The 15,964-nt window shown below is 34.2% G+C and overlaps 1 protein-coding gene across 27 annotated transcripts in view; it reads right to left on the bottom strand.

The window, feature by feature from the left end:
- The window catches only part of RELCH (RAB11 binding and LisH domain, coiled-coil and HEAT repeat containing), a 119,961-nt gene that overhangs the window by 54,255 nt on the left and 49,742 nt on the right, over positions 1 to 15,964 (bottom strand). For all 27 annotated transcript variants that reach the window (XR_010151970.1, XR_010151968.1, XR_010151973.1 and 24 more), the window contains 2 exons: positions 7,998 to 8,110; positions 93 to 183 (listed from right to left, as the gene is read on the bottom strand). Coding sequence is in view for 18 of the 27 variants with exons in the window: in XM_001144840.6 (XP_001144840.3) it covers positions 93 to 183; positions 7,998 to 8,110 (204 nt within the window). In the remaining 9 variants the exon portion in view is untranslated. The remainder of the gene's footprint in view (positions 1 to 92; positions 184 to 7,997; positions 8,111 to 15,964) is intronic.

The following is a 15,964-nucleotide window of genomic DNA, read 5'->3' as shown; positions in this document are numbered from 1 at the left end:
ATATTTCTTAAACGCCTTTAAAAAGGAAACTATGTATCTTTTTAAGAAATCAGGCTATAATAGCTAGGTGAAAACTCAGTACAGTTATTTACCTGTTCCCAACACTGTGGTAAAAGTTCAGCTTCTACACGTGTTGGTCCAACATGACGCGCAAATGCCACACAACCTGTCAGTATCATTTGCCTGAAAAATAATACAAAAAAAGGCTTGTATTTGCATGAGAAAGCACAACTAGGACTAAGGGTTAAAAAAGTCTCATCTCTATAAATTCACATAGAGTACAAGATTTTTATACAATCAAATTAGACATTTTATTTATTTATTTTTTTTGAGATAGAGTCTGGCTGTCTCCCAGGCTGGAGTGCAGTGGCATGATCTTGGCTTACTGCAACCTCCACCTCCCAGGCTCAAGTAGCCCTCCCACCTCAGCCTCTCGAGTAGCTGGGACTATAAGTGTTCACCACCATGCTCAGATAGTTTCTGTGTTTTTTTGTAGAGACGGCGTTTCACCATGTTGCACAGTCTGGTTTTGAAAAATTAGACCTTTTGGCCCGGTGCAGTAGCTCACGCCTGTAATCCCAGCACTTTGGGAGGCTGAGGCGGGCAGATCATGAGGTCAGGAGATAGAGACCGCCCTGGCCAACATGGTGAAACCCCGTCTCTACTAAAAAAAAAAAAAAAAAAAAAAAAAAAAAAAAATAAATAAATAAATAAAATTAGCCGGGCCTGGTGGCACCCGACTGTAGTCCCAGCTACTCGGGAGGCTGAGGCAGGGGAATCACTTGAACCTGGGAAGCAGAGGTTGCAGTGAGCCTAGATCGCGCCACTGCACCCTAGCCTGGCAACAGAGTGAGACTCTGTCTCAAGAAAAAAAAGAAAAAAAGAAAAAATTATACCTTGCTAACAATGGCCTACGCTGCCACCAAGAACCTAAGTTCTTTAAGATTAGCCACTCCAGCAGTGACAACACCATCTGTGACAGATGTTGTGAAGGGATTTCTGTATAGGTATGAGGCTGAATCTCATAACCTTCCAAATTACCTTCCCACACATACATTCTGAGATTATATATGCCTGATGCTTCAGTTTCTACACAACTTCACTTTCTAGACACTAAAACAACCAGTGATTATTCTCCCAGTGTTTCTATAATTAAAAACTACAGTATCATATTAATAAAGTGGTATTTTAAGAATCAGATTTTTCGGTATTATACCTAAGATAACTGTGGTAGGTAGTTTCTGACATGACTCTCAATGATCATATCTCTTTGAGTGCAGACTGGACCTAGTGACTTGTGTCTAATGAATAGAATATGACCAAAGTGGTAAGAGGTCAATTTTGAGATTAGGTTCCAAAAGTCTGTGATGTCCATCTTGTTGGACTCTACTGCCTTCTCAGCAGGCATGCTTAGATAAACCAAGCTGCCATGTTGGAGAGACCCACATGGGAAGGAATTAAAGGTGGCTTCTGGCCACCAGTCAGTGAGGAGCTGAAGCCCTCAGACTAACAATCCTTGAGGAACTGATTCTTGACAATGACCAACTGTGTGATTAAGATTAAAAGCAAACCCTTCTCCAGCTAAATCCCTTCTCCAGCTGAGATGACTATAGCCCCAGCCGACCTTTGACTACAGCTTTGTAAGAGACCCTGAAGCAGAGGACCCAGATTCCTGACCCACAGAAACTGTAAGATAAAAGATGTTTTAAACCACTTTCTTCTGGGGTACTTTGTTACAAAACAACAGTTAACCAATAAATAATACGTTATCTTCATTTGAACGATAGATTTGTAACTAAAAAAACCATAAAATTCTAAGTTAGACTTTGCACTCTTCAGAATGAAGTTCCATCTGAAATGACTTTAAAATGCAGAATTTCAAGTTCTTCCACTTTGATTGTCTAACACTTTAAAACAGTAAAATCTGATGGGAAAAAAGTATATTTTTAATAGATGTTTTAAAGTAGCCAACTTCAAGGAAAACCAAAATGGAATGCTTATGTAATTCACATTCATTATAAAATCAGTACTTTACATCCAGGCATTGCTCATTGTTATATCTCAATATATGTCAATTTAAATTAACTGCAAAATGACTTTAAATTTCTATTTGGTTTGGTCAGATTAGTTACTAATTGTTCGCTTAAGTTAAGGAGAATAACAAAGCTCTTTGGAAACACTGGGGGAAACGGTGAGTCAATGTGTCTTCACTGTACATTGCAAGCAGCTTCTAATTCACCACAATCCTTGTAGTTTTTATCTATCTGATTCCCCTTTATATCATTACCCTCTGTTTCTATTTCTCAACTTTTCTTTTGCATTCCTATTTCCTTCTACTTTAGGAAGGCAAATAAAGTGAATGAAAGGAAAATGGAAAAAGATATTAGCAAGCACTTCAGCTGCCTGCTCCTAATGAAAATTTCCTAATAGCTGATCATTGTTTTTGCCCTCATTAGTGTATTAAAATGAGAAGCCATATATGTTTGATAATTGTAATAGCTAAATTTTCTTAAAAAGCGTTTTGAACATTTACAAGAGGTGCACACGCATAGAGCTTCACATGAAATGACTGTAAATCATAAGTCACCATCACCATACTAAAGACTACAAACTTTAATAGGAAAAAACGTTAGGCCCCTTGAAATAAACTTCTTAGAAGAGTTAATGTTGAAAATTTTGGAAAATATGACAGCTTTGAAATACAGTCCAAAACAGAAAAGATTAGAAGGCCCACAGATTATTAACAACATTGGAAATAGGCTACTATGATAGTAAAAATAAATGTTGTTCCTACTTGTGGAAAATCACAGTACAAGGATTGTTTCATTAGTAAATGATACAGGTAGACATATGGTACCAATTATGGTTGCTAGAAAAGAATTGGTGGAAGCATCATTATTGAGCATAAAATTAAGCTTTTCTTGGGATACGATCAAAGCAGCCTGAGATTCATTAAGAAAAATAACTGATTATATCAAATATATTTTGCTAACCTAAAGTTTTTGCTTTTTTCATGTTATTTATATTATATAACACATAGCTAATAATGAATATATTAGTCTATTTTAGTAAATTTATATTTGTGTAAGGTGAAAGTAGATCACTTTCACCTTACAGAAAAAAAAAAAGCGTGGACTTGAGTGTTGATCCCTGATGCACCTTGACCTGAAGTAAGGCTAGTAAGTACTTTTGGCCACCAGGTGGCAGCTGTTAGCTTTACATGCAAGGTTTATGAAAATAGACTCAAAGACCAGGTTTTTGCCTTGAAAATCTAAAAAATGAAAATGTAATAATAACTGTATCTAATTATTAACTAAATTACCAAGATAGGAAATGGTATTTTTAAAGGAAAAAATAAAATACTAATTTTCCTATAGTACCACCAAGTGGTCCTTGGGAAATTTTTAGTTTGCAATGAATGGTACTAATACAGTGATTTAATTTCTCTTATTCCTAGTTGACTTGCATGTTAGGGCTGCTGGTATAAATTAACCTTAGCTGGATACTGAAAAGAGCAAGTTTCTCTACTTGGTCAGATATATTTTGATAATCGCAGAAAAGAAGTTTCAGTAATAGAATTTCAAAGTCTATAGAAGTGTTTGTATTCTCCTAGTTGAGGGGTTCTTTGTATTTTAAAATATAAGCTTGGTATCTTTCATAGTTCATTCCTATTTATGATTTTCCAACATTCTCAGAAGAGGCAAAATTATATCAGTCAGAAAAGCAAGTACTGAAATTATATAAAGCTACAAAATCATTAAGTACAATTCTATTATTTTGCAAAGTATAAGCAAAAATCATTTTTTCATTAAGATAAAAATTATAACATAGAAAAACATTCAACTGCTTTATTTTATCCAACTGGTGCTTAATCCATCTATCCACCCATCCAGGATGCTTTGTTCAAGTCCATATTTGTACAGCTTCACTTAATATTTAAATGTTTTATGATTTGAGGTAGATAGCTATCATCGTTGCTTGATCAAAACCCATTCAGCTTTCTTCTCATGTGTCACCCTGATCTGTGGCCCTCCTCATCATTCTGAGTAGATGCTCAACTCAGGCATCTTTATTTGTGGGTATTAGACTCAGGACTAGCCAAAATAACATACCGTATCCCTTTAGCCACACAGCAATGGTTTACTGATAACCCAGTGATGCACAAATTCATATATTAAATATTTTATTTTTTTATAAAGCATAACCATTTTTTAATAAAGCATAACCATTAAAAGATCATAATGTATCTAGTTCACTTGTGGGAAAAAGGGGAATGTTTAGGAGAAATCAAGCATGGCATATAAAGGCAAAGCAATATGTGAATTAGAAGTCCAAAGGTAACTAAAACAAATGAGTAATTGGAATAGTAAGAATGAAAATATTGCAGAACATTGTGGGTGAGGCCAGTGTTCCCTCTGCTTATTACGAAAATTTGGGCAACGTTTCCTCTATTAATTAATACATAACTTCAAACTTCAAAGACTTTCATAATTAAAGAGAAACTGGGATTTAACTGTTGAGGGAGTTTACTGGAGCCAATTTTCTGAGGATTATTAACAAATTTGCTCATTTTAAAACAAAATGACTGGAATAAAATGTGTTGCTAAGTTCATCACAATGCCTTTATAAGGAAAAAGTTTAAAGGGTTGCAGCAAAGTTTACGGAGGAAACTTTATCATGCATTTTTATAAACATGTATATACAGGAGCTTTATACATGCATTTTTGTGAACTTACATTGAGTGAAGCAGTAATTAATGCCAAAATGCTTTTAAGGCTGTCAATCTGTTGATTAACACTATTCATACCATGCACAAAGGTAATGGCAGCTTTCCAAAACATTTTACAGAAAAGTCAGGGCCTGATATTGCAGGAACATATACATTTACATTTTGTCCATCAGGATGTATTATGAGCTATGGTTGAAGAGTTTCTGGAAATTATTGAAACCACAAAAGTTTGGGCAAACAATCCTTCAATCCTGCAAATGGCCAGTGAATACCATGCTTTATTGATATGTGAAATTTATCAGCTCGGCACAGTGGCTCATGCTTGTAATCCCAGCACCTTGCAAAGTCCAGGCAGGCAGATCACTTGAATCCAGGAGTTCAAGACCAGCCTGGGCAACAACACGAAACCCTGTCTCTACAAAAAATACAACCATTAGCCAGGCATGGTGATGCATGCCTGTGGTCCCAGCTACTTGGCTACTTGGGAGTTGGGAGAATCACCTGAGTCTGGGAAGGTGGAGGTTGCAGTGAGCCATGATTTTGCCTCTGCACTCCAGCCTGGGAGACAGAGTGAGACCCTGTCTCTGGAAAAAAAAAAAAAAATCGCTTATAATAAACATGGATTCAATTTTCAATAGTCTCAAATCTATTACTTTGTCTTCAACATAAATTTGAAAACACTGCATATTTTAATTTTTTTTTCATTCTGCTAGCTCTCCTTATTCCAGACAATCTTTTTCCTCTAAGCCTACATTTATTTTGGCTCCCTTCTCCTGTTTATAATAGCCAGGAATTCTTGCCTCTTTTTTAGGCCACTAAATGATGTTTCAAAATGTTTCTCTGGTTCTTGTAATACATCATTTTCTAAGATATGCCTTAATTCTGAATTTAGAGTAACTGTTATTTTCACTGTAAAGTGCAATTTTTATGGGGCTCATGTGGATTTTAGTTTCTATAGACTAATCTTTAATAAGAAGAAATTGATCCAGCTCCAGTTCATTTTGAGAGAAAGGGAGGAGCCACAGTTAATGGCTTCACTCCCGGAGATATCTCAGATATATTAAAGAAATAATAATTTAATGTCGTTCTGCTGAATCCAGGTGTGCTTTTTTCCTTTTCTCAACGCCCAGTTCTCTTGACAATGATGATAATTTATGCTATACAGGATTTGAAGTAGGCTGGAGTTTAATTCAGACAAATATCATATATAAAAAAACTAACCCTTAACTGTGTACTTCTAGGGCTATTTCTGGTCTTTATCTGGCTTTGTTTGTGATAAAACCACATATTTGAGGATAAAAGATATCATTTGCCCATCTCCCTCTATTTTTTGTTTACTGGGAATAATAATCTCTGAATGGATGAAGAAACAGAAACACTGACAGCAGACTGAATGAGGACAGAAATAACTGACTGCCTTAGATAAAAATAATGGCTGTCCGACTTAGTGCATTCTACTTACTTGTTAGCTAACTGAAACATACTTTTCTCAAAGTGAAAACTACAAGGGTCTTCCTAATCCAGCTTCATTAAATGATATTAGAGTAACAGAAAATTTTCTCAGGCCCTTCAAATGGCTGACTGTTAACTGTGTTTTTCACAAATGTTTAGTGTTTATATCTTAGTTTTTTATACTTTTTAAATGTCTTCATAGCAAATTCCAATTTGGGAAGGAAATATCAAGAAATGTCAACCTATCACTACCTTAAACGAGAAGTTCTCTCTCTCAACAATCAAGATTGAAAAAAATAAACTCCACTTGCTTTCAGTTGGGAGAATCTCACTGTAAGGTAAACATTAAAAAGTAGCTCAGAATCTAACAGAATAGAATATATATACACATATTTCTAAGAAAAGACGCTTACTGAGATTACATGAATATCAAAAATTATTAGGCAATAAGCCATACGAACAGAATTCTTAAAAAGATAGAAAGTTTTGTGTATAAAAACTGCACCTCAATGTTTTACGATAAATGGTTTCACGCAAAATCTGCATTTTGAGCTTTTATAGGTCTTAGGATTCATAAAAAATATCACTGAGAACATATATAGGCAGATGAAGTTGGGCTTTTTAAAAAAATCTGCTTTACTGAAGGTTAGCTAGGTTTCTATTTGGAGAACATTAGAATGCCTGAGGGGGTCACCAGGTGTGTACAATTTGCTGCTATGTTACCTATCTGGAACTTGTTGCACTTGGAGAGCAGAGGAGAAGAGCTGTTTTCTAGCCAACAGATGATTTGGCTAGAATACGTTCACTCCCTCCCCCTTCTACTAGAGGGTTTGGGCATAATCTAATCATCAATTACTAGTAGATGCTTGTCTACTAGAAAGCAGAAAACTGTATTAATGGCAGATTTTTTTCAGACAAAAGTAACTATCTTGCAATTTTCAGAGAACATTTACATTTTTACAAGAAATTGAATTAGTCCCTGAAAAATACAAGATAATTTAGATAATGGCCTTCAGTACCTATATCTGTGTAGCAACCTTGAGAAACTTAACTTTTTGTTTTTTTTGAGATGGACTTTCACTCTTGTCTCCCAGGCTGGAGTGCAATGGCATGTTCTTGGCTCATTTGCAACCTCTGCCTCTTGGGTTCAAGCGATTCTCCTGCCTCACCCTCCTGAGTAGCTGGGATTACAGGCGCCCACCACTACGCCCGGCTGATTTTTTCGTATTTTTAGAAGAGATAGGGTTTCACCATGTTGGCCAGGCTGGTCACGAATTCCTGACCTCAGATGATCCGCCTGCCTCGGCCTCCCAAAGTCCTGGGATTACAGGCATGAGCCATGGCGCCTGGCCAAAACTTAACATTTTGAGAAGGTATAGAATTCCTTTTCAAAGATTTAAACAATGAGACTTGTCAGTAATTATAGCAGGTGATAAGTAATCGGATCTTAGTAGGATTTATACATATTTTAGAAAGCTATTTTTGTTTTAGGTTTTATTTATTATGCATAAGCTAAATTTCTTAGAGTGATTTCCCTATTATCTGTTTCTTTGTTGCAGTAAATTCCAGGTCCCTTTAAAAAGAGAAGGTGAGGAGGAAAGGGAACCTGATGATGACATTATAGTTTGAAATGCATTTTCATAGGTTTTGAAACCATGAAGGAGTGAATCCATGATGGGGGAATGCTCCAGCGCTGCTAAAATAGATACTGGAAGGAAAGAAGGCATTTTAGATTCAAATGCTAATCCTGATGCCTAATTAGTTAAAATCAGTAAGTCACCTTGTATTTCTTTTTCACATATATAATCATACCCACCTTTGCTCATCATCTGGCCTCTTGATCAAATTGAAAAGTATGTGGAGAAGCTGATCTCGCTCTTTAGGCTCAGGATGTAGACATGCTGTACACAATATGAGGGGGATCAACTCCTAAAGAAATACGAGGGTGGAAAAATTCAAATAAAAACACATTGCAGAATATTCTTTTTTTCTCCACAATATTCTTAAATGGACATTTAAAGTGAAATAAACCTCAGTAAACAAAAGGGTAAATTTTAATTTTGTAAGGTTGGTAATTCAAGAGATGTTTACACTAAAACGTTTATGTGTTGGTTGTGGAGGAAATGTAAATCACAATGTAACAAAAGTTGCTTAAGATTCAACTAGCCTTGGTTTTTAATCTAGTACTTTCCAAGGGCCCACTAGCTTTTATACTAAATAACATTCCATCATGTGACATGCTGACACCGTAATTTTAATTCTAAAAGTGTTTTTAAACAAAAGTTGCAGAAGTCCACTATAATTTAAAACTTAAAAAGATAATAAAAAATAAAGACCACTTTTCCCACTTCTGTAAGGACAATATAATGTCCTTATGATTAGATCTAATAATTTTGTACCTTTAGCACTTGACCCAGTACCTAACTAAAAAGACCATTTTCATAGATGTTGAATCGTCTCAGTATCAGTAGAAATATTTGATGTTGAAATACAAAATTTTAACAATATTTTGTTTTCTTCACATTCAATATGCAGAGGTAAATTCAGCATTTTGTAGGAAAGTAAGAGCTAAAAGTTTATTTCTAAGAGACATTTGAAATTAATTACATTGTTTTACATTTTAATTAAGATGAAATTCTTAACACTAAAGTACATTCAAAATACATTAATGTTTTTCATTTGAGTGGATTTTCAAATCCAAGAAGAATAATGGTCCAAAAGTAATAAAATATTTTTGCAAGAAATCCTCTAACTTATAAAAACAATATTTTGTAAATACAGTAATCACTATGATGTAATTAAGAAGGGAAGAATGACTACACCCATTTCTTTTCCATCTGTCTTGATACTCACCGAAAACTGTTAAGAGATTTAAAATAGAGATTGATCACTATTGTAATAATGCATGATTATTACTGTCTATAATAATATAACCTAACAAAAATAATAATATAACCTAACAAAAATAATAATGTAACCTGAAGAAAAGCATGATAAAAAGTCTACACTGTTGAAGTATTTTCACACTTTGAAGATGCTTCCTAAGAAAGAGATGATTTTTCGAAGAGTTGAAACTGAAGCTTAAATGTATGACTAGAAGTCTCTCTCCGTTGTTTCTAAAGTCTTTATATATTGCAAATCTTAAATTTGAAGGTACAAAGATATAGGTAAGAGGAGCTAAGAATATATCTGAGAAAAAAAGAATGTGAAACATTTATTCTGCCATTTTCAGTCTTCCTGTTTGGGCATCTCTGTAGGTTTTACCTTAGTGAATAATTGAAAAGGAATAAAAAATTAGGAAAAATAATTTTGCACTGGGAATGAGAGACAGAGCATATGTGTAGATCCTATATGTTTTCCCTAGAGGCTTAATATAATGCTTGATGGATTAGTTCTGATTCTGTAGAAGAAAATAAACAACCTTTTACAAAATAGTAAATATTCTGTCTGGCTGGAAATTTAACAATATTAGGGTAGGAGATCATTAATAGCAAGGACTGTCCTAATCCTTAGTTGATTCCATATGGGCTGCTGAGAGGCAATGATACTAATGAGAGGACTAAGACATTGCATCATCAGGGTATACTATTGAGAGTAGAACCTTAAGGATGAAAAGTAGTTATTCTGGAAGCATTAAAAAAGTGAGAAGCTATTCTAATGCCTGAAAACCAAGAAAGGCCCTAATAATTTTATTTGTACTTTGTCTTCATGTCAGATCTTGTTTCCTCCTAATCCCCCTTCCTGCTTTCCCATCATCTCTACATGTATACTTCTCATACTATTTTTTCCCATTCTCTTCCTAGCCTATTACTGTTTAAAGTTATGAAATGAAGGTAAGATAGCTGCTATAATTGCTAACACACACACACACACACACACTTAAAATGTAGAGTATAATCTTTAACTTCTTTATCTCAAAAACAAGCATACAAAAACAACTGTGTTGCTCTTTATCCTTTATGCCTTATATTTTATTTTCTTTTTCTTTTTTATCATGAGGCTTAGTGATCCTTAATCAAGGAGGAAGTTTATGTCATACATTAATATGGACAATATTTTAACTGAAATATGGCTACAGATGTGCCAAACTGAGAACTCTGGCCCAGGAGCTGAAAGAGTTCTTACCTTAGTTTACCACTTACTACCAAGGAAACTAAAGAAAAGCACAAATTTCTCTTTCAGTTTCTCCAAGTGAAACATGCAGGAATTAAGATTAATGTACAAATGGAAAACACTTAACACTTCACATACATTCTGCAATTTATCTATTGCTGCTAATTTTTTCTTCTGAAAGCAAAGATGGCCTAAAAAAGCCTTTTCAACACAGCAGTTGCTACGAATCAATTCAAACTGACATATTAGAAGGAAAGTATTTGTGAGTCCTTGCCTCCTTGAACCCTAAATTTCTGTGAATTTAGGACTTTGAAAAAAATATTTTTCACTTTTCTTAATCACAGTAATAACTGATATTGCCATCAGCTTTTATTTCTTGCTGGCAAATTAACAACATATGGGAAGTCACTGCCAATAATTTTTGGTTGCTATTCCATGCCAAGGAGAGTGGTCCACCTTGGCATATTATGGCTATGGCAGTTACAACTCAGAGTGTAAAGGATGCCGGATGGCTTCTTCCTCTTACAGCAACACAGAGCTGAGAAGAGGTCCAGTAAGTGAGGAAGAAAAATGCAGAAAGAGTGGTCTGTTTCTGACAGAGCCAGCAAGGAACACGATTAGGATAATTGCTAGATTGAGACTGCCCCCAAATATGCTAATTTCTCAATTATCCATTTATTTATAACTTCTATTTGTATTGCTATTAAAATAAAATAATAGATTCTGTAAGTATATGTCTGTTGTGTTATTTATTCACATTTATTGTGAATTCATCTTTCAAGCCTCTGAAACACTAATAAATCCACACCAGAATTTACTAAGTCTGTATTTACCATATTCAGACTATTCATAAGTTAATAGACTTGAATCAATATTCTCCCTTTGGCATCACCTCTCACACTGAAAAAGTATAGTCTTAAAACTTTCCTTATAATTCTGAATACAGCTTTAAAAAATGGTGATTAAATTTCCATCAGAAGACAAGGTGTTCTAAAAATATCTTTGAAAGACTAAATGTAAATGAGAATAATAGAGCAATAAAAAAATCCTTAGGCATATTAGATTTAACATCTCATGTAATATTAACATAATAACTATGGTAAGAAAATAACTATGGCTTGGGTAATATTAGATCCAAGAGGTATTTTTTTTTGCTTCACATAATAAAACTTATGTGTTCGCATTTCTTTCTTTTTATTAAGAGACTGGGTCTTGTTATATTGCCCAGGCTTGAAGGCAATTGGCTATTTACAGGCGTGATCATAGCACACTACTGCCCCAAACTCCTGGGCTCAAGAGATCTGTTGTGGGCAGTGACTATCTGGGGCTGGTGTTGCTCTGAGTAGTAAAAATAATTTGCCAAGACAGTTGTGGGGAAAGAAAGGCAGATTTATTAGACAAAGTAGGAAAATACATTGCAAGAAAGCAAAGGGCAGGTCAGCAAGAGAGGAGCTAACTGCAAGGAGACAAAGAGTTGCTGGTGCTCATGCTGTGTGCTGAAGAGGGCTTTGTGCAGTACTGATAAAGCTAAGGTTGCAGTGAGCTAACTTGCATTTTTCTATTAGCTGAGGTGTCTGGTGATAGCTTTGCGCAGGAAGACTGTGAGTTATTTGCACAGGAGGGCTATGTGTCCTGGACCATAAAGGCAGACTTACAGCTTATCCACTTTCTCTTTTTGCTTTCCCTCAGTCTCGCCAGCCCAACTCCCCCTCCTTATTTAGAACTCCACAAGATCCTCCTGCCTCAGCCTCCTGAGTAGCTGGAACTATGTGCCACTGTGCCCAGCTAATATAGCCATATTTTAAGCAACAGGAAAATATTTTAAAACATGATTTGGCAACCTAGAGAGTACTCAGTAATGTGTATTGAAGTGAAATATTTAACAGAGTGTCTATGATCATTAAAGAGAAAATCAGTATAATAATCCTACTGCAGAATTTCTAGGACTTTTAGAATTCATTAATAGAAGAGGATTAGCATTCGAAACCAGCCTGGGCAAGATGGCGAAACCCTATCTCTACCAAAAATACAAAAATTAGCTGGGCGTGGTGGTGTGCACCTGTAGTCACAGTTGCTTGGGAGGCTGAGATAGGAGGATCTATTGAGGCCAGAAGGTCAAGGCTGCAGTGAGCTGTGATTGTGCCACTGCACTCCAGCCTGGGTGACAGAGTGAGACCCTGTCACCAAAAAAAAAAAAAAAAAGAAAAAAGAAAATGGTTTTCTTTGAGTCAATGGTAATCTTTTGAAATTTAAATTTCAATATTTAATATCCATATTTAAATAAATCAAGATAATTCTTTTGCACAATCCAAAGGAAAGAACATATGCTGAAAACAATTGGGGATGGAGTAGAAACGACTGAAGAAGGAAGGAAAGACAATAAGCAATATAAAAATATCTGTTCCAAAGCAGCTAAGATATCCTTGGCTTATCAGTACTCTAATTGTCAAGATTATATACAAATATAATGTGATATCATATTTACTTATTATCTTATTTGGATTTTTATTTGGATTATATCCAAATATAATGTGACCTTATTTTACTTATTAGTGTCAAGATACAAGATACAGTTGTATCTTGGCTTATCAGTACCCTAATTGTCACATTACATTATATCCAAATATATTTATATCCAAATATATATTACGTGTGGATATAATGTGAAAATTAGGGTACTGATAAGCCAAGATACAAGTGTATAAAATTTAATACATAGCACAGAAGGCATGGAGGAACCCAAACAAAAGGCTTATCAGTACAAGACAAGGAGGGTCAAGAAGGTAACGTAAACATGTAAAACAAAGGGTATAAGGAAAACAATAATGCAAACATGATGATAAACAGCACTAACACGGGGCTTTAGTGACTAGGGGCAAAAAAGTATGGCAGCAACTGTGGCTAACTAGAGATCCCATGTCCCACCTACAGGGGACAGACAGGAACTGTGCTCCAATTGAAAAGATCATTTGGAAATGTAAGTCTAGTGCTCTTAGACTGGAGGAAAACTCCAGACTAGGAGTTTTCAAAAAAAGCCAAAATTTTGTATTTTTAGGTAAAATATCAGTTTTTAAAAGTTTGATAACTAGCACATCATTTTTAACATTACTGAATAGGCCAAACAAACCTATCAGTGAGCCTTTGTTGGTCTGTAGATAGTGTACAACCTCTGATTTAACTTTTCAGTTGAAACTTTTCAGCATGTTCCTGTTCATACAAAAAGGAAACCCAATAAAGACAGACATTACAAAGACTCACATAAGAAAAAAAAAAAACAAGATTACTCACCTCTGTAAAAGTTTTACAATTCAAGGGCTGCTAAAAATACCGATTCTTAGAATTATTAATATTAAATATCTATAATTTCCAGGGCTCAATCTTTAGGAAACCTAAAGTACCTAAATAACCTTACCTCAAGTCTCACTATTGCTAAAGAAATGTGATTTACTCACAAAATTAAATATGCACACATGCCAACATCACATAGGTGTAAAGAAGGGAGTCAAAACTTCCTATCTACTTTATTACACTTATCCACTATACTACTGTATACATCTCATAGAGTTATGATCCTCTGAGGCGATCATTACTTGTAAGTTTTCCATGAAGGAAACATGAGTGGCAATGTAAAAGATCAAAGTCTAGTTTCTCATAAGACGGGAGGTCTGTAGAGGTACCAACTACTTTAAAAACTTTTAGGGAATTGGTTCTTTCCTTTGCCTTTTTTGTTACAGCTTTACTGAGATAAGTGGTTTTCTCCTTTGCCTTTTTAATGACGGTTTTATTGAGATATGTTTCATCTTCATAAAGTCCATCCATTTCAATTGTCTATTCAGTGGTTTTTAGCATATTCAGAGTTGTACAACCATCGTTACAATATAATTTTAGAAGACTTCCAATATCCCAAAAGGAAAGCTGGTCTCCATTAAGTCTCTCCTCATTTCCACTCCCATCTCAGCCCCAGATTTCTCCTTTGATATTCCAACTTAGCTAGCTGATAGAACATATTTCCTTGGCACAGAATGAAACTGAAAGTTACATTTTGATGTATGATTACCAAAAATGCTACTTGAAGTAATCTTTTAAAAAATTTTATTTTTTAATTATAGAATTTCCTCTTCAAATGCGGTTAAAGCAGAAATTGTGAAAAACCAACTACTTGAGCTTATTTACTATATACATTTATCAAATGACAAATATATTTATTTCTATAATTTGGCTCAAAAGATTCAAGTTTCCTGAACCAATCCATTAAAATGAACTACTATGTAAGCCACATATAAAAAATCAGTCCATCTTTTACTTTTCTCTCCCAAAATGAACAGGCAAGGAACTACAGAAAGATCAACTAAACCCAAGGCCAGTAGAAGGAAGGAAATAATAAAGATTACAGTAGAGATAAATATTTGACTTTAAAATATAAGTTAGTAAAAAGAGACTACCATTATTTCAAAGAACCTAAGAGGTACATATTTCTGTTAAACTTTTTAGTATCTTTGAAATATGGGTGTATCTTATGATAGATAGCATGCCATAATTCAATTGGGATTCTTTTTCTTTCTTAAAGAAACATAACTGTTACAACCAATTGCATCTTAGATTTAAAATAAGATGCACTGAATTAAAAAATATTATAATTGTAACCTGAAGATTGAGTAAAGTTGTTACTTTTTTCTTTTTCTTGTTTTAAAGAAAAACAAATAATGCTAATATCTATATTTATCGTGCTTTCTATTTTAAAAAGTTTAATTTATTACACAGCTTTGATTAAACCTTTATCCTACTATCTTTAAAACAGTGGGTCACAAAATCAGTTGAATGGGTCATGAACAGCATGTTTTTCTTTTTTAATTGCTTATTTAAGGATTTTTTTCTTTACTTTTCCAAAATATTTATAAAATCATGTTTGGTATTGCTTGTCTTTATGTTTTATAAAACTTTTAATTTTATATATGTAAGTACATACTGGCACATGATGTAAAACATCTTTTTTACTGAAGGTGTAGTCAAAGTTTGAAAACACTAATAGAAAGTTCTTTATATCATGATATAAAAAGTAAAATCTAATGTTAAGTATAAAAACAGCAAAGTAGAGAATAGTGCATAGAATACAGTATCATTTGTTTAAATCATGGGGAAAAGATCACATATTTGAATTTATACATGCACAAAGTATCTCCGAAGGAATATAAGACAGTTCTACAATAATAGTTGGAGTCTTCAATACCCTACTTTCATACTGCACATAAATTCTAGACAGAAGATCAATAAGGAAATAGAGAACCCAAACTTTATAAAACAACTAAATCTAACAAAATTATACAGAACACTCCACTCAACATCAGCAGAATATATATTCTTCTCAAATGCACACAGAACGTTCTCCAGGACAGACCATAAGTTAGGCATAGGTAATTCTTAGTAAATTTAAAAGATCAAAATCATATAAAATATTTCTCTGACTACAACAGAATGAAATTAAGAATCAGTAACACAAGAAAAATGGAACATTCACAAATATGTGGCTATTAAACAACATGCTCTTAAATAAGCAATAGGTCAAGGAAGAAATCAAGAATTAATGAGAAAACACTGAGATGAATGAAAATGAAAACAACATACCAAAACTAATGAGATACAGCAAAAGCAGTACTCAGAGGGAAATTTATA

This window comes from Pan troglodytes, chromosome 17 (genome assembly GCF_028858775.2).
Source record: "Pan troglodytes isolate AG18354 chromosome 17, NHGRI_mPanTro3-v2.0_pri, whole genome shotgun sequence".
Lineage (NCBI taxonomy): Eukaryota > Metazoa > Chordata > Mammalia > Primates > Hominidae > Pan > Pan troglodytes.
The sequence above is the reverse complement of the archived record's forward strand: the minus strand, read 5'-3'. Positions and strand labels throughout refer to the sequence as shown.